This window comes from Saccopteryx bilineata, chromosome 12, assembly GCF_036850765.1.
Source record: "Saccopteryx bilineata isolate mSacBil1 chromosome 12, mSacBil1_pri_phased_curated, whole genome shotgun sequence".
Taxonomy (NCBI): Eukaryota; Metazoa; Chordata; class Mammalia; order Chiroptera; family Emballonuridae; genus Saccopteryx; species Saccopteryx bilineata.
In genome coordinates this window covers 52,020,759-52,041,950 of record NC_089501.1, presented here as the reverse complement: position 1 = coordinate 52,041,950, position 21,192 = coordinate 52,020,759, and the positions used below count along the sequence as shown (strand labels likewise).

At 53.7% G+C, this 21,192-nt stretch overlaps 1 protein-coding gene and 1 non-coding gene across 2 annotated transcripts in view; one reads left to right on the top strand and one right to left on the bottom strand.

The window, feature by feature from the left end:
* Positions 1–21,192, bottom strand: part of IGF2R (insulin like growth factor 2 receptor) — a 109,115-nt gene continuing 87,923 nt past the window's right edge. The window contains 19 exon segments of the mRNA XM_066248472.1: positions 1–1,819; positions 2,929–2,998; positions 3,962–4,117; positions 6,162–6,348; positions 7,322–7,509; positions 8,141–8,287; positions 9,165–9,279; positions 11,369–11,434; positions 11,437–11,460; positions 11,463–11,503; positions 12,227–12,458; positions 13,572–13,762; positions 14,075–14,110; positions 14,112–14,163; positions 14,166–14,215; positions 14,217–14,254; positions 15,519–15,630; positions 15,632–15,678; positions 19,632–19,781. Coding sequence (XP_066104569.1) covers positions 1,409–1,819; positions 2,929–2,998; positions 3,962–4,117; positions 6,162–6,348; positions 7,322–7,509; positions 8,141–8,287; positions 9,165–9,279; positions 11,369–11,434; positions 11,437–11,460; positions 11,463–11,503; positions 12,227–12,458; positions 13,572–13,762; positions 14,075–14,110; positions 14,112–14,163; positions 14,166–14,215; positions 14,217–14,254; positions 15,519–15,630; positions 15,632–15,678; positions 19,632–19,781 — 2,313 coding nt within the window. The 3' untranslated portion in view covers positions 1–1,408.
* LOC136316492 (U6 spliceosomal RNA) lies at positions 18,016–18,122 on the top strand. The gene has a single exon (XR_010727724.1). It is a non-coding gene; the product is annotated as a U6 spliceosomal RNA (small nuclear RNA).

Below are 21,192 nucleotides of genomic sequence, written 5' to 3'. Positions count from 1 at the left end.
TGAATAATTTATTTTTTTATTGAAATTGTTGAATACTTTATATTACAGTAAATTTGATTGGAAAAAAAATAAAAGAGATAAGTAATTGATTTTAAAAAATACTCATGTAGAAATCAAATAAAGCCAGCCAAACCAAGTACAAACCAATGAATTCCATTAGGGCGGTTTGCCTTTCCGTATATGACCACCGCGGAGTCTATGTACAATTCTAGAGTAATAAAAATCATCCATTAAACACTTCCAAGAAAGGAGCCCACAGCGGTGGGGGGAGGGGCAGCGGCCCCCTGAGGCCCGACCTCGGCCGCCCCGCGCTGGGGTCCCACCCGGGCGAGACCCGGCCCGCCTGCTTTCATGCCACTGCCGTCACGTGGCGTGCGCTGTGCAAATTAAGGCTTCTTATATAGGTCGGATGGTGGATAAACACTTTTTCTTAAAAAAATAAGCACAGTAATGGTGGTATCATGAGAACCTGAAGGGGCGAGACCCAGAGAGAGGTCTTCTCTGTCGTCTCCACCCCGTTCGCGCACGCACACAAAAAATCCATCTTTGGGTGGGGTGGTCTGAAATCATCAGCCGGCAAAAGAAATACTGATATATGTGCTCTGTGCACCTAGGACTGTAGGTGTCATGCAAAAAGCTGCAGCCGTTTACTGACTAAAAGGCATGGGGTGGGCGAACCCCCCCGGAAAGCCTAGGCACTCAGGGACCCCGTACGTGCGTGGGTGTGCACGTGCGTGTGCCCGTAGAAACAGAAAGCCAAGAGGAAAAGAGACAAGACAGAAGAGTATTCTAACTTAGAGGATACAATATTGACCAGTTAAAAAAAAAATCTTATATGAAGCCATCCCAGCACCAACAAGCTTCCCCGCCGAGCGCGGGAGGGACCGGCATGGACCCGCCGAGCGCGGGAGGAACCTGCTGGGTGGTTTGTTTTGTATGGGTTTTTTTTTAAGTTTTTTTTTTATTTTTCACAAACCTGAGTAATTGTCAAAGTCAATAAATAGGAGGAGAGAAGTAAATGCTAAAATATAATGGTCAACACCGTCTAGCGCCTAAAGCAGCAAGGGTTTTTCTCATATAAGAGCCCTGTCCCCAGATGCATCTGGCCCGGGCGCGTGGTATGAAGCGCCCGGCAGTCATGCTTTTAAATGAGGACTTGGGACAAAACCCCGCCCCGGGCACCGCCCTTTGGCAACGGAAGTGGTGCCTCATTCCATGACGTGGTCAACCACGGATGAGCGGTGCCGGACCTCCTCATCCTCTCCTCCTATCACAGAAATTCTTCCCTTTTGAGACAGTTTTTGTTAAAGGCAAATAGGACAGAAGCATCGAGTTGAAATCGTATTTGGTTGGAGGTGCCTGGCTGGGCTGCGGCCCACCCACCCACCCCCCGCGCGGGCGCCGGAGCTCAGATGTTCAGGAGGTCCTCGTCGCTGTCGTCGTGGAAGGACACCAGGCCGCCGGGGATCCCGGGCTTCAGCATCGCGGCCCTGGGCGGCCCCCAGCGTGCCGGCTCGCCGCTCACCAGCCCCACGCGGTCGTCCGGGAACATCTTCCTCGGCGGGCTTCTCATCGGGTGGGCACCCTCCACGACGCTGCCTCTGAGCGAGTGGACGCGGACCTCCGGGATGGTCAGGACCTCGTCCTCGCTGTCCTGGTCATCCGCGTGCAGGGAAGTGAGGGCCTCGGCTCTCACGGACTTGGTGGTGATGTGGCCGTTCTCCTGCGCGTCCTTCCCGGGCCTCAGGGCCGGCACCGGGACCTCTTCCATCAGCCACTCAGTCTCGTTCTCATCCACCTCCTCCTCCTTGTTGACCTGCTGGGGACAGAGCAGAGCTCGCGGGGCCCGCCGACGGCCCCGTTCCGCTCCTCTGGTACCCTCCTTCCACAACCGCTGGCATCGGAGGCCCTCGGCCCCTGCCCGCCACCACCACCATGGTCCCAGTCCCCCACCAAGGAGAGAAGGTGAGGGCTGGCACTGCCAGCTTCTGCCAAGGCCCAACCAGGCAGGCAGCACCAGCCACGAGGGGCAGGAGAGCAGGCCAGCGTGGCCGGGCCCTCCCGGGGCTCCTCAGGAGCACGGCACCCTGGGGCGGGGGGACACGCATGGAGCCACATGGAGGACTCATGCAGGAGAATGCGTTCAGCCTTCCGGGAAGCGGCCGGCAGCACACACCGAGCCACGAGCATCCTCATGCTCTCCGGTCCAAATAACGCCTCTTTTCCGGAAATTTATCCGAAGGAAATCATCCAAGTGCTAAGTGCACGAAAACTTACATTTACTGTAGGGACATTTTAGAATAGCCAAAAAAAGTAGGGGCAACCTAAATGGGAAATGCCCTAAGGAAACCAGCTGCACCCACGATGAGAATGACTGGGAGGGAAGAAAAAGACAAATGTATCCGGGGTTAAAAGCAATTGGTGATGTCTTTCCCGTTTCTATTTTTAGATCGCTGGTGGTGAATTTCTTTTTTCTTTTTTTTTTTTTTTTTATGACAGGGACAGAGAGAGATGGAGAGAGAAACAGATAGAGACAGGCAGGAAGGGAGAGAGATGAGAAGCATCAATTCTTTATCACAGCTCCTTAGTTGTTCATCAACTGCTTTCTCATATGTGCCTTGACAGGAGGCTACAGCAGAGCAAGTGACCCCTTGCCCAAGCCTGTGACTTTGAGCTCAAGCCAGCGACCGACCATGTGGTCCTGTCTATGACCCTACACTGAAGCCAGCGACCCTGTACTCAAGCTGGTGAGCCTGTGCTCAAGCTGACGACCTCAGGGTTTCGAACCTGGGTCCTTCACATCCCAACCCGATACTCTATCCACTGCGCCACCGCCTGGTCAGGCTCGGTTTTTCTTATCACTACTGGCTGGCATTTGCAACAGTGTACCCAGCTCGATGCTATGGGAGAGGGGAGGCAGGGGGTTACCTTTGAGTATTTGTAGGACACGTTTGTAGTTCGTCTACAGCAGGCTGTTAGCTTACTCATCACCACTTCCCTGCAAGAGACCAGTTACTCCAGGCGGAACCAGCAGGGCCAGCGTGCACCCCGCCCCGCTGCCCCCAGCTCTCCCGGGGAAGGCTGCAGCCCGCCCCCCGCACACCCCTCCGTGGACAGGCGCTCTAAACCCAGGACGGCAGCGGCGAGAACACATTCACGTCGGGCGGAAGTGAATTCGAATCCTGCTCCACCTCTCGGTGGTGCCGGGGAGCCTCGAGGAAGCGACCGGACAGCAGTGCTTCTGCCTCCTTCACGACTGAATGGGACGAGGCCACACCTTCCTGACCCCAAGGCCACGCGGAGACTACGCGGGCCAGGCGGCTAAGCCCAGGCTGCTCACACGCAGACCCTCTGCGTGCCTCTGAACCATGTGGCTGATGAGAGAGGGCAGGGAGCCCAGCCCTGGCCTGCTCCTCTAACCGCGGGGCCAGGGGGCACCACGCACGGGGCTCTGAGCGCCGGACCTCAGTCACGTGGGAAAACCCACTGGAAAGTCACCCGTGCTGAGCGACAAGCCCCTGCACCCAGCAAGGGGGCGCCGAAGGGCAGTGCTGTGCCTGGCACACAGCAGGCGCCTAGTAAGTGACGAAGTTGTGCTGGGAGGAGGGGGAGGGGAGGAAAGAGCCGACCTGAAGTCTGCTCATGACAGGCGTTCCGTTTCCCTCTCTGGACATCCAGAGGCGGTTGTCTTGGAAACAGGCCATCCAGGCAAGAGCCCACACAGCGTCTGCCGTGTGATGTGAGCGGCAGAACCTGACTTGAGGACCCGGGACAGGTTCCACAGCTCGGGTCAAATGGGTCACCTTGTCATAGAAAGGCAGACGTTTATAAAATGCAACTGGAGACCACGTCCCTGGTTTTAACTTGGGGCTTTGGTTGCTGGTGGGCCCCCCAAAACCAAACCCCAGATGCGATCTGATTGAGCTGCCGTCCCTGGGCCCTCCCCCGTCTCTCTCCTTACCGCCTCTCCTTCTTGTAGAGCAGCAGGGTCAGCAGACAGCCCGTGAGCGCCACCAGCAGCAGGCTGAGGACCGCCCCCACGGCCTGGCTCCTCTCCGACAGCCCCTTGTGCTCTTCCTGCGTGTCCTCGTCCGTGTTCTCGCTGTCGAAGTCCACCCTGGAAGGGAGCCACATCACTCGGGCGACACTGTCACCACGGCGAAGACCCCAGCCATCCCCAACTCGGGAGCGGCTCTGTGCCAATGCCAGGCCATCCACGAGACCCAGCAGACACAGAGACGGCCAGGGAGCTGCCCCAGTAACGAGTGTGGGCAGGAATATCGGAAATGGGGGGGGGTCTGCCTCAGCTACACGGCCCACAATAGGGAGAGCCAGGTCCTTGTCCTCGCCTGCCCCTCTGCTGGCTCTTAGGGCACAGAGGCAAAGACTTGGAGAGACAAGCTGGACACAATCGTCTCCCAGGACCCTCAGCCCTGGGCTCTGGGACCTAATAGTGATCACAGCCCAGGGACAGGTCACTTCAGCGGGGGACACAGCCTCAGTGCTTCACAGTGGTCAGGGGGCATGCTGGGACACCACTGGGCATGGCACAGACGGCCCATCCGTCCATTCTCTCTCCAGGCCTGAACTTCCCAGGAAGCCGGGCTAGTGACAAAACCCAGTGGGTCCATCAGCTAAGACTTCACAATCCACACCCACACATGAGAAAAAGCAGTGTATTTCCGTGGCATTAAACGGCCAAGGGAAATAACTACTGTAAAGTCAGAAACATCTTCTCCGACTTCCCTTACTGCTCGGAGAACTGGATGCTTGTGCAGTGATACCCCTTCTAGTCTTTCCGGCCCTTGCTCACTCAGGCCCCCAGTGACAATCACATACAGAAATTCTTCCCCACCCCGAGAAGGCTGACAGCAGCAACAAGAAGCTGCTGGATTACTTGTGACGTTGGGTGAACATGCTGGCCGTTAAAGTCACAAAATTATTGAATTCAGTAACTGGGGTCCGAGGCGGCTGATGACTTGACCACGTTAAGGATAACTGTTCTAATCAAAATGCAGCTGATGCCAAGCACTCTGGGTTCCAAACCATCAGGGAGAACGATGCACATGTCCCCTCTGCCCAAGTGGGGACGTCACACATGACAGACACGGGTCAGTCTCTGCAGGCTCCGCCCTCAGAGCCAGACGCCAGCTGAGCAGAACCCGGACCCCGTCACACGCAGCCCGTGCCGCACAGCAGTTGCCCCTGATCCCTCGGTTCTAAGAGGGTCTGACTTCTACTTCTGGCTTTGCCAGTGATCCATGAATTACTTAAAAGCGTGTTCTAGTTTCCAAAGGTTATTTCTATCTTCCAGTTATTTCCCGTCACTGGTCCCTAACTTAACCGTACCACTTGTATCACTTACATGCCACCAACATTCAGAAATTTGTTGAGATTTGTTTGATATCCATGTTGCTAGAAAATCTAGGACAAGGCTAATTTTTTTTGGCTGGACTCATCCCCATAGAAAGTAAAAGATAAAGCTGATTTCCTGATGTAAGGCCTCAAAGGTGTGCTCTGGAACATGGCCGGCACGGTCCCCTCCGAGGGGAAAGCCACTTACAACGTTCCGTTTGGGAGGCGGAGCTCTACACGGGACAGCGAGACTGGGCCGAGGAACAGGCGTGGGACATGAGAAGGGACACGTTTCCTGAGGTCACACGGAGGCCGCGGCCCCTCTCCCCTTACCAGAAAGCCCTCGGAACAGAACATGACCCATAAAAACCTGGACTAATGGCTGACTTTCAAGATCTGCAGAGTAAGCTTCACACAAACGTATAAAATACGTCACCCAAGCCTGTGCTGTCTTTCCACAGGTTACTCTGGACTAGAACACACATAGAGGACTTACTGGGAACAAAGATGCGACAAAGCCCCCACCTGCAGGGGCCACCAAGGGGGTGCACTGGCTGAAGACATGAGGGGCCCGGGGCACAGGAAAGCCGGTGCCAACGGGGGTGGCGGAGGGCAGTGACAGTGACCTAGCACTGCTCCGGATTTCGTTCACGTCTCAATGTTTTCCACAATAAAACACTGGGTGAAAAACTTACACATGAGCTAAGTTTTGAGGGAGGAGTTGGGGGAACAGTTGGTGAGTGTCCCCCCTCATCAGTGAGGGAAGTGACGGATAGCTCCTGCCAAAGCCGGGGTGCCGCACTTACCCCAAGGGACACACGGCAGAGGTGTACCAGGAGAACAGGTACTGGCAGTCCGCGGTCTCGTGGCTGAACTCGGGGATCCCGTCCTTTACCAAGGGGTCGCAGTGGAAGAAGATGGTGGAAGAGACTGTTTTTGTCTTATCTTTTCCACATTTAGAGGACGAGGAAAACACCACATCTAGATCACCATCTGTCAAAGAGGCAGGCGTGCACATAACCACAGCGATGTTACTGTCCACGTTTCAATGACAGGCCGAGCTTATCTTTCCAGAGTCTCTAAGAAATTTGCCCAGACTTCAAATCATGCGTAAGGGTCCCTCATCAAATGTCCACATGTGTTCTTTTTCACAGGTCACTGAGCACATATTATGGGGCCCCTGCCGTAATGGGGCCCCTGCAACACAGACTTGAACCTTGCCCTGACAGAGGTCTGGCCTTTGACTTCAGCTAGCAGTACGATCTGGAGTGGCTGCTGGCCACACAGTATCAGCCTGCCTGGAGCAGACCAAACAACTGAGCGACCCAACAACCAACCAGCCAGCCAACCAATCAATTAACAAATCAGCCAGCCAACCCACCAATCAACCAACCAACCAAACCTACATAGTAGAGACCCAATAAAAGCCCTGGCCATCGAGAGGCAGCCAGTCCCCCTGGTTGGCAATGCACAGCACATGCTGTCACTTGCTGGGGATGTAACACCCCCCGACCACACAGGGAGGGATCACAGAGCACCGTCCCGCTCGCCCCGCCCTCCGCGTGACTTCCCTCAGCCAATATGCCCCTCCGTGACTGTGACACATTCTTAGAATCCTTCTGGCGAATTATCAAACCTGAGGGTGAGGATGGGAGCCCCCAAACTGGCAGTGGGTGTCAGAGGGGAGGGAGCTTGTGTGAATTCAGCCCCCTCCACAGATGTTCAAACGGCTCAGTCGGCCACGGCCAGAGGCCAGGGAGTTCGTGTGAGAGGCAGACAGGGCCACAGAGGGAGCCCCGGGACCCGGGCTGTTCAATCCGTTTCCCGGGTGCATGGAAGGCAAGCATCAGCCCGGGGCATCTGCTTTATAGGGCATCTGAGATTCCAACTGAAGGGGGTTCATAACAATTATAACGCTCTTCCTTCGAGGAAGTTAACTGTGGATCATGATGAAAGCAGCAGTTACCTTGAATGTAGTATCTGGTGTTATCGGAGGTCCCGACTTTCCTGCTGAAGTGCAGGTCATCCGGTTTGACTTGGCATATGTTGGCCCCATCGCAACCCAGATGTTGGGAGCTTGTAATGGAAGAGAGCTGGATTTCATACAGGTACTTGTCCCCATTTGTCCTGATGTCCCCAGAGGCAGTGAACAGCCTGCAGATAGAAAAAGACAGCTGCTGACTCCAGAGATCCTGTAAGAAAGCCATTTACAACAGACCCCAAGTCCGGGGAGCGAGCGCAGGGCTACAGAATGGTCTGCCTGCCTCCGCCCCCCACCCACGCGGCACATCCGTGAGCCCACGAGGACTCCGGCGGGCACCAGCTTCCACCACCCCCTCCCCATCCACGCTTGGAGCGGAGTGCCCCCCTTGAACTGCCCAGCAACACCCCCACTTCACCGGGCCCCAGGCTTGGCAGTCACCTTGGCCACCTGACCTTAGGAACCATCCCAGTGCCTCTGCCAAGAAACCAACTGCTGTTTTAGAAGCTGATAAGCACACAGATCTCTGATCAGAAACTGTTTCAGAAGGTTCTGGCTTCAGCCCCTGGGCTTATACAGCGAGGGGCGACTGTATTTTACACTCGAGAGAATTCACCATCTTTGGTGTTAAAAGCTGAATCATGGAGCAATGCCTTTTCTCTTGGCTGAAGCAAACTATGCCAACTACCTAGAATCAGTAACTAAAGCACACGGCCTGTTCACCTCCCAGCCACGGAAAGACCAGACAGACCGCTGGTTTAATTTAGAATGCACTGCCGGCTCGAGGGAAAATGTTTCACTTACTTAAAATAAATGTCCCTGAGGCTGACCCTCTTGCCGTTGATGGGGTTGATGACGGTGCCGTTCACCACTTGCACCTCCTGCGGCTTCACGGCGCAGGCAGCCCGTGAGTCCCAGCTGAAGTAGTAAGTGCAGCTTTCCTCATCATACCTGGAAGGCAGTGCGGGGACGTGGTCACACCCCGCAGCCACGGACCGTGCCAGGCTGAGCGAGGTCTGCGGCACAAAGCCCCAGGTCCTGAGGACACCCCCTGGCCTTCAGGCCTCCAGGCGTCCATCTGCAAGGCTGCTGGGTCCCCACAGAGGCCCCACCCCGCCCCTGCGCCAGCCCCTCCCCCCTTCCTGTAGAGCAGGCAGCTCTGGCTGAGACGCCCAGGTATTCACTTTCTGCAGGACCACTCCTAGAAGAGGACCAGCTAGCACGTGGGCAACGTGAAAAAGCAGGCAAGAGTTTTAATACGGTATCTTAATCTAGAAACTGTGCAACATCGAAAAGCTAAAAAAAAGAAACATTTTGCTTCCCGATTTCTGAATTTTTATTTGACAAGCATTTTAGACTCATAAACTGATTCAGCTGGTGGACAACCCCTGGGTCTTCCCTTTCCCAAGCCCAGCTCAGGAAGGAATCCTTTGCTCGGGAAGGAATCCTGGCTCCCTCTGCTGGCCAGACTCCCCCTCGCACCAGGTGCAGAACAGCCAGGAAAATTCTAGTCAATGCCCCAAGCACCTCAGTGCAGGGCCCAGGCAGGCCACCTGAACACTGGCCTCGGCTGGCACCACTCAGCGCCCCTTTGGTTCTACGACTTTCAAGACGGATGATGACTGGTAGATACTGCTTTCATCTAGTGACCGTTGTGTCCCCACACGGTCTCCCGGGGGGAGCAGCCCCAGCCCCGTCCCTATGGTGACCACCCTTCTCCCTGCTCATCCATTCACATATACCAGAGCCAATGAGAAATTGTGAAGAGCTCCCACTGCGCTCCCCTCTTGCCCCCCCCATTTCCCTTGGAAACCCCACCCCTTCTCACCTCTTGAAGGCAGGCCTGCCCACTGTCTTGGCACAGGTCAATTCTATGACAGTGGACGCAGTCAGGTTTTCACCACACGGGTCACCTTTTGAGTACGTTACTGTAACTTTGTCGTCTGAAACACACAAACAATTCAACAAACATTATTTCAAGTGCATCATGAAAACCTTCAACGTGGAAGTCAAAAATCCATCCTAAGGACCAGGACAGAAAGAACGTTTGGCTTTCGGAAAACTCATCGCCCAGGGTTATCAGCACCTGGGCCACATCCAGTGACAGGCCTCCTGGCCGCACCCCTGCCTGCACAGCAAGAGGACAAAGTTCAAATGCCAGCCTCCTGCTCGCTAGTTCTCCGACTAGTCATGACCTTCCTTCTGAGCCTCAGGCTCCTCACGTGTCTAACGGGGACACTGCTGAAACCTGGTGGCTTCCCAGGTGCCCAGAAAGTGCCAGCACAACGTGAACCCAGAGCCAGGCCTCCGCCGACGGCAGCTCTTGTCTCTACATCCTGTGCAGTTTCTGGGTTGTTTTAGGTGCTTTCCTAACACATCCCCTCATCAGAGCCTCCCGGTAGTGGGACAGGAGCTACCCCCACCCTACAAAGAGAACTGGGGGGTGGGGACTCTGGTTTGCCCAGCTCCAGGCTCCACCCTGAGATCTCTGTGCTCCTGAAAAGAACATGGTCAGTGAAATGGCGAGTCACCTGCAGGATCTGAGAGAAGAGTGAGGACCAGTTAACCCTGCTGGTGCCCAGCCACGGGAGCTGCTGCCTGGAGGTGGCCTGGGGGTGGCCCAGCTCCTGGCTAGGCAGACAGATGATGGCTGCGGGCACAGGCAGGGTACTCAGAAGGACACCCCAGCCCAGCTTGGCTCACACACACACGCCTGGGTCACAGGACGCAGGAAACAGCGGGACTGTGGCTCCAGCTTCCCCAGGGCTCTCCAGGGACACGGCCCGAGGTCGCGGGGTGCACCACCCACCACTGACAGTGTCCTCGGCCAAACCCACACCTAACAGGATTTCCTGGAAATACTGGGCTTCTGTGTGAGCTCTGGAAGAGCTACACTGCCGTAAAGAGAAATTCCTCAACTGCTGGAGCCGGAGCCAAACAGCATCAGACGCCCCTCACTGGTCGGGCAGTCCACTCCCCACCACACCCCAGCTGCCCACCCTGTGAAGTGGACCCTGACTCCTCCCCCACAGGGCTGTGAAGGTTACACACACAAAATGCACAGCTGTTCCTATGTGTTAGTTCCTGGGACAGAAAGGCCATCTCTCCACCTGGTATGAGTGTGCCCCTAAACAAACAGGGGGACACAGTGGTTGCCCTTCAATAGCTGTCCTGTCAGGATCAAAGAGCAAGATCTCCCCTGATGTGTCGGGAACCAGATGCCTGCCAGTTACCCTTTCGGTTACACCTGAAATATCCTAGTCTTTCTCAGTCGGCTGGCCTCCCCCAAACCCTCTGCGAGCAGAGCATGGCAGCAGTGACCAGAGTCTTCAAAGGGGGCACTCCCTGGGCAGGGCAACTCTAGCTCTTCAACCTGTAGGATCTGATGTGACTTTCATCAAGGGTGACAATGGTTCTTAGAATTCCCCTTCTCCATCTCAAGTCACCTGGGGCCCAATCAAGAAAGCTCAAGGCCTCTGCTCTAACAGAAAAAGGTGAATAATGTCTCTTCTCTGTTGGCCCCCACACACACCCCAACTGTTCTAAACTAAGGAAGCCCTACCTGCTCCATTTACGTAGCAAAGAGTAAATCTTTCCCTTGACACCAACTGCAAGATGAATTTCCTATTAACCCTTCTAAAAAGAGCTTCATTACTGTTTCTCAAACCATCAGGACACTACAAATACATACCGAATGACATTCACCCAGTTCTCGCGTAACTGTCCGGCATTCCTACACAAACCCTCGCATGTGTACCTGCAGACTCAGTCATTCAACCCACCCCTGGAGCCAGGATTCCAGGGACCCTACACTGCCGCTTTCCTACAGGGAAGTACCATGCCCAAGAGAGCTGAACCCTAAACACACAGAATACAAAGTAGCACTTATTTAACATTCCAGGAGTTGCCAGGGGAGCTGAGAAACAAACGGTCATGAGGGAACAACACGTGAACTTCATCCACAGGTGTGCTGCCTCCGGCTGGTCACTGGAGACACCTCCCCTGCCCACTCAGATGCGGGTGGGGCCTTACCTACGACCTCCAGACTCTGTGTGTGGACCAGCCCCAGTGCCTGCACGTCCCCAGATGAGCTCTTTTGCAAATGCTGGCCCTGTCAGAGCAGTGAGGGGCCCTTTATACATCTTCTGACACAGGTTGATGTAATACCTGAGGAACGACACAGAGGCAGGGAGAGGTCAGCCTCCACACTGTCTCATGCAGGGCAGCTCTTCCTGCTACGTGCAAAAAGAGCCACTGCTCCCCTCACCAGAGAGCGGCCCAGCACCTTCGAATGCATCACAAACACCGCTTTGCAAGAAACAACAGAAGGTGGCCCCCACCAAAGAAGGGGCAGAACACCGAGCTAGAGTGTCCACCCTGAGACGCACGTGGCTTAGAAGGGTTTTTGCGTTGGGACAGGCGACACAGCTCAAATCCTGGAGCACGGTTCACCTCAAAGGTGACAAGCCCTGCGAGTCCACACTGCGCTCTAAGGCAAGCATTAAGGATTAAGAGCGTCTGACGAGAGCGGCACCCTGCACCTGGAGTGGTCAGTACAATTAATGAGCCTCGGGCCAGCACGGCCCAAGAACTTCGTGCCTAAGAGCTGAAGAAATGACTCAGCTCCAGGAAACCCAGCATCCAACGGGTGCCCCTCAAACCACAAATCAAACCGAACCTAACCGGGTCGGGCCAGCAGATCGTCAGCTTCTCTGGGTTCTGACACTTCCGGCCCTGCTCACCTCTGCTCTAAGCCATGCCTGACACCCCTGCTCTGCCTCCCAGAACACAGAAGCATCTGGTTCCCGGCCCATCCCGCCTGCAGCCCTGGAGGTGGCCCAGCACCCACAGGCCCGCCCCGGGCCCGGCCGGCAGGCGGAGGGTACTCACGAGGTCCCATCATGCACGAAGAACCAGGACCCAGTGAGCGGGACAGCAGCCGCAGGTCGTAGGTCTTGCTCATGGATGAACTTGCACTCCATCTTCTTGGGAGGGCAGACCACCTTTGTTTTCCACTGAAAGATCACCTCACACCCGTGAGTCTCGCTCAGGATCTGTGGCCTCACAACCTCGGCCTCCTCGTCACACCTGAAGATGATGGCGGACGTCTTGTAGCTGTTCGCTGGGGAGCAGTGGGGGATACAGTCAGGCCACAGACGGCCAGTGTTATGCGCTGACCTCCAGCTCCACCCCCCCCCCCGGCCACCTGCACCACCATCCACGCTACTCCACATGGGTCTCACAGCTCAACAGACCAAGTGTCCCTTATTGCCCTACTTTTGTTTTTAACTGATTGATTTTAGAGAGGGGAGAGAGAGAGGGAGAGCATTCAATTTGTTGTTTCACTTAGTCACGCCTTCAGTGGTCACTTCTCATATGTGCCCCGACCGGAATCAACCCGCAGCCATGGTGCTTCTGGATGACACTCTAACCAACTGAGCTAACCCGCCAGGGCCTCTTACTGTACTTCTTAACAACCCCACAGCACTAGCACAGTTCCCCAGGGACAGGTACTCAAAGCTGAAATGCACCAAAGATGAATAAGCAAAGTAACAAGACGATGACCGCAAAGACTTAAAAACATCTGAGAATCATCCATAGACCGGAAGAGTGCTGTCAGGATGAGCTTCAAAGCAAGACCCTGGTAACCCCTGGGAAACTTAACACTTACAACTTACGTACATCATTCTGCTCCCTGACCACGTACAAGAATCGTGCCTTTGTCTCTCATGTTCCTTAAGAACTCGCCTCAATTTGTTTCACACACATTAGCAGGAGTCTCTCATGTCGCGGGTGTCTAAACATTGCAGGAGTGAGGGCACTGGGTCGGCTCCCCATGACCCCCCCACTATTCCTGATTATTCACTTGCCCCCCTGCAGACCCACTACAAGGAGTCATTTTGCTGAGGCAGGACTCTGAATGACCAGTGTTGAATACTGGTAGGGGACACAAGTATCTTTAGCTGGTGAGTGCACCTAGCTGACCGCCCAGCAAGTGCCCGTCAGCTCTGCCATGTTCTACACAGATGGTTATGTAATGTATTCCACGGAAGGGTCAAAACCGTCCTTTCTTCAGAGAAGACAGAACTGACAAGTAATAGAATTATGTACTACAGAATTACTGCCACTTAACCCGGAGAGCCACAAGGGTGCCGAGAGTCCCACAAAACCAGCCTAGAAAGTACGCCATCTCCAACAAAGCCCGTGCTGCCCACCGCAGGGCTCCACTACTTACACTGTCTGCAGAAGCCCCACTCGTGGTCACGGTCATAGTTTACAGTTGTGGCGCACCAAAGCCTCACGCGGTTCTCCAGAACGCACTCCTCGTAGCTCTTCCCATTGAACACAAAGGGGAACAGGCAGGGGTCGCCGTCCTCAGTTTCTGGAGAACAACATCGGCATGACCCAGACTGCCAACCTGACACGCTGTGCTTTGCCTGGTGCGATGACTGAGGACCTAGAACCGCCAACCAAAGACTCCTACAGAAGGGTCACCACAAACCACCTTTGGGACCACTGGGCCTTTCGTTAGTGTGACAAGCGGCTCACAGGCCGGAGAGCATTTCAAGGCCTGAGCTGCCCCCGGGTTGCTGGGATGTAATGACCCAAGGTTCCACCTAGGTCTTGGCTTTGCGGGACGGGGCTTCACTCCCGTCTCCTCCCACGGCCAGGCCTGGTGTCACCTTTATGAGGAATGGGCCTGGCACCCTGCTGCGCAGTTTTTACCTGGAGGGCAACTTGGCGTAACTTAGAATGACAGCTTCATCTGGTGCCTAAATCCAGCCTCATGGATGCCAGCTGTCTAAACGAGGCACCCTCCTCCCCAAGAGAAGACAGACACCCCCATCCTTACAGCCACCCTCAACCAGGCCAGCCGCCGCACATTCCCACGCTGTAGGTGCACGAGACACGGGTCACCTGGAGGCGACAACACTGTGGCTGTGAGTGAGCCTCAAGGAGGGGCGGCACTGCAGGGAGGAGGCATGGGGAGGAGCGTGTGGTGATGCTGGGAGGGGCACATAGGGGACGCTTGTGGAGAGGGGGGCACATGCAGGGATGCGGGGGAGGAGGCGCGGGAGGGGAACATGGGGGGGTGTGTGCAGGAGGTGTGCGGGGAGGCCACGCATGGGGGACGTGGGGCGGCGCCTGCTCGCTGTGCCGAGCTTGGAACTCGCCTCCTCCACCCTGGACCCGCCTGCATCCTCCGGCCTCGACGGGCAATGCACACTGCTGCCCACCCTGTGCAGCTGGGCCTGGAACAGGCTGCTCGCTCCCTTCCTGAAGACATATCCCACCTGACACCCAGGAGTGGTGAGGACTGAGTTAGTGAACAGAGCGGTGATCCTTGACTAAGCGTATAACTTACATTCCTCACCTCCTGCCCTGCAGGCGCGCATCTGCTGTGCCCCCATTTGGATGACCTGTGCCTGCCCAAGGTCTCCAAAACAGACCCACGGCACCCAGATCAGAGCTCACCCCTCACCAGCTGCCCCCAGGGAGGCTCGGGTCTCATGGGCATGGTCCACAGCCACAGGACAAGGTCACAGGTCTAGAGATCTAGAAACCCAACAGTAACCCGAGATGGCCACGGCCTCATCAACACTACGGACAGTCCATGACATGCTGGCTGGGAGCAAGACAGGTTCCAAGCTGGCTCAAATGTGCTCAAGTCAGGGGACAGGGGACCTCCTAGCTCTCTCCACCCGAGTTCACCTCGGCGGTCAGAGAAATGGCTGCCTCGTTCTCTGAAAGCCAAGCTGAACCCAAAGTGGAACTCCACATGGCCTCTGCCAGCTGCACGAGACCTGGCACTGCCCCATGGGGAGGTTACAAACACGTCCCAAGCCACCTCTTCTTCTTCACTTGTGATGTGAAGGCCCCCAGGTGACCTGACATGGTCAGTGCCCCTCACACTGCCCTAAGGAAGGAAAACTCTGAACTGAGAGACACATCTCAACTGTTAGCAATGGCTGGTTAACCACACACCCCAGAGTCCCGACCGACTGACCCCGCCATGTACCCAGGACGGCAGCTAAGACCACCACCCCTCCATGCACGGCCTTGGTGGCCACATGTCCTTCAGTGGTCACAGACGTCACATCACCAAAACACAGTGGACAACAGACAGACCGCAGGCCGCTGCACACACCCCACTGACCCCCAGTCTGGGGCGCGGCCTTACCTTGAAGGTGCTTTTGGAAAGGCTGGACAAGTTGAAGCTGTAGTAGAGCTGCTCGTCCATCAGGGAACAGCTGTCCGTCTTCACCTCATCCGGCAGACCAGCGGGGTCTTCCCTCAAACACAAAGTCACAGTCGCTGTTCCACAGCAGCTCAGGCATACCCTGTCAGGAAGGAGAAAACAGAGCTTGGCCACCTGTGTCAGGCGTGGCTCCTTGCCCTGCTGGCCAAGCACCAGCGCCGGAGACCCAGGCCACCAGGACTGCAGGCACCCTCACTGCACCTGGGGAGAGGACCCAGGTGTCCTGCCGGGGAAGAAGCGGGGAGGTTTTAAATGTCACATCAGACAACTGTGTGAAACTGAATGTCCTTCGACATTCACGAGCAGCATCTTCACGCCTCTGTTCCCAGAACCTGAGGGCAAGACCGGCCCCAGCCGGACGGTGCACGGGCCGAGTACTTCCAGCCCCTGGACTCGTCCCCCTGCTCACAACAGCCACAAAAACAGATGAGACAACCAGCTGGGAATTTCTTATTCTTTGTTATTACTGAGAAACATATTTCCCAGAAACTCAAGTAGAAAAAGGATTTCCACAAAAGACAAAAACCGCAGGGGAAGAAAAGCGCTTTAGTATCTTTCCAAAATGGGAATAAACACCGGCACAACAGCCCTCGTCACCAGACACACCCACCGCCCAGGCTCAGAGGACAGGCCGAGGTCCAGGGAGCGCGTGGACGGCAGGACTGCGCCGTCTCGGAGCTGAGCGGGCACTGCTGCCCCTGACGGTGTGAGGGAACAGGTGGCCCTCACAGGGCACCCGCAGACATGCGGACACACACAGGCAGGCAGGCAGGCAGAGCTGGCTGCACACACTCCACCTCGCCTCCAGAACAAGGCACCCCTCGCCCAACAACACGTGCGCAGGGTCCTGGCCAAGGGCTCTGACATGGTTGGGCCTCCCCACAGGAAGACCCCGGAGGAATGGTTTGGTGTCCCCCTCACTCCATCACTGTGCTGTCCCCTCCTCATCGGGCTGCTGCCTGGTCACTGCCTGGAACTCTCGACATCCCGTCTGGCAGCCCCGGCTCCCTTCCCCTTACGAACCTGCCACAGCCCAGAAATCAGAAAGCCATCTGACTGAAAATGCAAGAAACCTCAGAGAACTGGGGCCACCGCCCGAACCCCCAGGGTCTGCTGAGCCTTGGCACTCACACTGTCGGCCTTGTAAGAGGGAATGGGGATGTACAGGGGTGGGCAAACGTGGGTTCACTGTTCTCAGGGGAAACACCACAATATTTAATAAATGATACTACAGAAATAAACTGTTCTTACCTACTCCCATCTGTAAACCCACGTTTGCCCACCCCACATATTTTTATTCCATTTCTCACACAGAGTGTCCTGTCACCAAGGGCACTAATGTTTCTGTGATGAGACTATGTATCCATATACAGTGTGTCAGTAAAGTCATGGTGCACTTTTGACTTGTCACAGGAAAGCAATCAAAAAATGATAGAAGTGTGAAATCTGCACCAAATAAAAGGAAAACTCTCCCAGTTTCATACCTATTCAGTGCAGTTCGATGTGGGCTCACACACAGATTTTTTAGGGCTCCTTAGGTAGCTATCCCGTATAGCCTCTACAGACTCGTCACTGACTGGTGGCCTACCAGAATGGGGTTTCTCCACCAAACTGCTGGTTTCTTTCAACTGCTTATCCCACCGAGTAATGTTATTCCTATGTGGTGGCGCTTCGTTATAAACGTGCCGATATTCACGTTGCACTTTGGTCACGGATTCGAATTTAGCGAGCCACAGAACACACTGAACTTTCCTCTGTACCGTCCACATCTCGACTGGCATGGCCATGGGGGCTGCTCCGCTGTATACATGGTGTTACATCATCATCTGTGCATGCGCACATGCTGCCACATCATCCTACAGAAACTGGGAGGGTTTTCCTTTTATTTGGTGCAGATTTCACATTTCTATCGTCTTTTCTTGCTTTCCTGTGACTGGTCAAAAGTGCACCATGACTTTACGAACACTCTGTATATTTACGTAAAGTGGGACAGATCCAGCCCACAGGCAGCCTCAGTCCATTCGTGTAGAAGGACTCACAGGTAGAGGGTGGTGGAGCCAGGCCACCTGGGGCAAGAAGTCCACCCAAGAGCTATAGACAGGGATCGGACAGCCACTGCAGGGCTGTGTGACACAGGCCTGCCAGCTGGTCTAAGTCACAGGGAAGTGCAGGCTACCCTCTCCTAACTACCTCTCCTTCGCAAAGGGGATGTCAAGAGAAAACCCATGCGAAGATGGATAGTAAAATAGTATTCTTAAATGCCCACACAACAGAAGTCACTAGCCTCCTCAGAAGTCACGTGTACAACCCCACTGAACCTATTTTGATTCTGGGGGCCTCCTTTGGATTGCTAACTTCTGAATTGGACGTGATAAGCTGCTGAAAAACCTGTCAGACGTCCTAATAAGAATGGATCACCGTGCTCGCTTCGGCAGCACATATACTAAAATTGGAACGATACAGAGAAGATTAGCATGGCCCCTGCGCAAGGATGACACGCAAATTCGTGAAGCGTTCCATATTTTTACCTGAAACAATAAAGTACATAGAAGAAGACATAGGTACTAAAATCATGGACCTGGGTTTTAAAGAACATTTTATGAACTTGACTCCAATGGCAAGAGAAGTGAAGGCAAAGATAAATGAATGGGACTACATCAAATAAAAAGTTTTTGCTCAGCAATGAGAAACTGATATCAAAATAAACAGACAGCCAACTAATGGGAAATGATATTTCAAACAACAGCTCAGATAAGGGCCTAATATCCAAATATTTACAAAGAACTCATAAACTCAACAACAAACAAAACAATCCAATAAAAAAATGGGAAGAGGACATGAACAGACACTTCTCCCAGGAAGAGATACAAATGGCCAACAGATATATGAAAAGATGCTCAGCTTCATTAGTTATTAGAGAAATGCAAATCAAAACTACAATGAGATACCACCTCACCCCTGTTAGATTAGCTATTATCAACAAGACAGGGTAATAGCAAATGTTGGAGAGGCTGTGGAGAAAAAGGAACCCTCATTCACTGTTGGTGGGAATGTAAAGTAGTACAACCATTATGGAGGAAAGTATGGTGGTTCCTCAAAAAAGCTGCAAATAGAACTACCTTATGACCCAGCAATCCCTCTACTGGGTATATACCCCAAAACCTCAGAAACATTGATACGTGAAGACCACATGTAGGCCCCATGTTCATTGCAGCACTGTTCACAGTGGCCAAAGACATGGAAACAACCAAAAAGCCCTTCAACAGAAGAATGGATAAAGAAGATGTGGCACATATACACTATGGAACTACTCAGCCATAAGAAATGATGACAGATGATCATTTACAGCAAAATGGTGGGAATCTTGATAACATTATACGGAGTGAAATAAGTAAATCAGAAAAAAACAAGAACTACATGATTCCATACATTGGTGGAACATAAAAACGAGACTAAGAGACATGGACAAGAGTGTGGTGGTTACCAGGGGTGGGGGGTGGATGACATGGGAAGGAAGGAGGGAGAGAGTTAGGGGGAGGGGAGGGGCACAGAGAACTAGATAGAGGGTGGCGGAGGACAATCTGACTTTGGGCGAGGGGTACGCAACATAATTTAATGACAAATAACCTAGACATGTTTTCTTTGAATATATGTACCCTGATTTATTAATGTCATCCCATTACCATTAATAAAAATTTATTAAAAAAAAAAAAAAAGAATGTATCACCAATGTTACAGTCAAAAGAAAAGTATGACCCTTTCATGCATCAGTCAAGTTGAACACCACTCCTCCACTCAGGCTGCTCGTGTTTTTATGTTAATTACAGTAAGCCTCTCAGTGCAAGACCTCCACTGCGAATTCAGGGAGGGGTTGCCCACCACGATATTCATTCATCCTAGCACCCAGACGCACACGGGCGGAACCATGTGGTCCAGGGCGGGCACTACGACTACGGGCACCCTCGGGTCCGAGACGGGATCGGCAGGTCCCCCTGCTGACGCGTCCACTTCCCGCTGTGGCCACAGCCCACTTACCATGCTCACGCCCCTCTTGCAGTGGAAGGCGATGAGGGAGGTGTAGTTGAAATGACTGTCCGCCAAGCAAGGCGTACTGCTTTCAAAATTCAGGTAAACTTCATTAGCCACGGGATTGAGGATCGGAGGTCCTGTGTCAACGCCAATATCCTAGACACAGAAAAAAGCACAATGTTTCAAGAAATCCATTGCTTTCCAGGTCAATACAAAGTTGCGAAAATCACACCTCCTCAGTCTTGAACATTAGTGAGTCAAGAAACTGAGTTCACAGCAAATCTCTTGGCAAGTCCTGACGTTCAAAAGCTACACCAGAAATTCAAAGTTTTCCAGGGGTCTTCAGTGCTCACCCTATGGTTAGTAATAATGGCTGTATTTCTACCCACAGTTTTCAAAGGTTCCAGAACACAGGCATTTCTCTCTCCAGTCCCATTGAGACATCGAGAATGCCGCACGGCCTTCCGTGACCCGACAGTGGAAGGCAGGAGCCCTTCCCCATGTGTGCCCCACGCTGCACTGGGACCTCCCGTGCCCCCACAGTGGTGCCCCTGGCGCATCCTCCAGGAAGCCACAGCCTTGCTCTCCGCCACCTCAGCCCAGGACAACAGCGGCACGCACAGGCTGTCAGTATTCCTTGCGGAGTAAATGAACGCGTGAAGGAAAGAAAGGACAGGGGCCAGGACTGGTGCCTGGGAGTGTGATGCCTGCTGCCCCTGTTGAGCATGAAGCTGCACCACTCTCCACCCACCACTGTGAGGCGCTGTCAGGCCACAAAAACACAACACCTCTGATAAAGAGCATTTACTACCATTTTTTAAAAATCTGAAAAAGGGTAGCCAGGCAATAATAGAGCACATTGAGCCTCTGAGAAAGTGACTCACATCACGATCCCCACCTACACTACTGGGCTTGATGACACAAAAGTATCTCCTTCTAGAACCTGCTTATCTGGGCCCTCCTGTCCCATGCAGCCACGGCTATTAGTCACCTCACAGGCAATTTCTCAGCTCACATGTCACGATGTCCCTCTTTTAAAAGGACATCGAGACATCTTACAACAGGGCTCACTATTTGAAGACTACAGATAGACATACACCACATTTGAAATGCATTTCAAATACTAAAACCCATCAAGGATTTGACAACACATGAATAGAAAACACATGAAAACAACTTTAGAAGATCCCAGCCTCTACTAACAAATGCTGGGAGTAACCCAGAGCTTTCGAGGCAAACTACTTAGCTATATTAGCAATGCTCTCTGGGCCCTTAATGATCAGGCACATCCTAAAGAAAGCGCTTGCATTTCCTGAGCTTTTTAACAACACGAGGCATGCACATCAAAGAGAGCAAGCAATCCACATCGATGTCCTTTCCTGCACTTGCTATAAAATTTCTCCATCTGGGTCACCCTTGAGACGTCCTAACACAACACAAAAGTGTGTCTCTGTACATGTTGTGTTCACATTTCCCCACACAGCTCAGGGACCTCCTGGCGACCACCGTTGCTGATAGCTCAAAACACAAACCCCACCCCGGTTACAGAACATCACAGCCCCAGGCC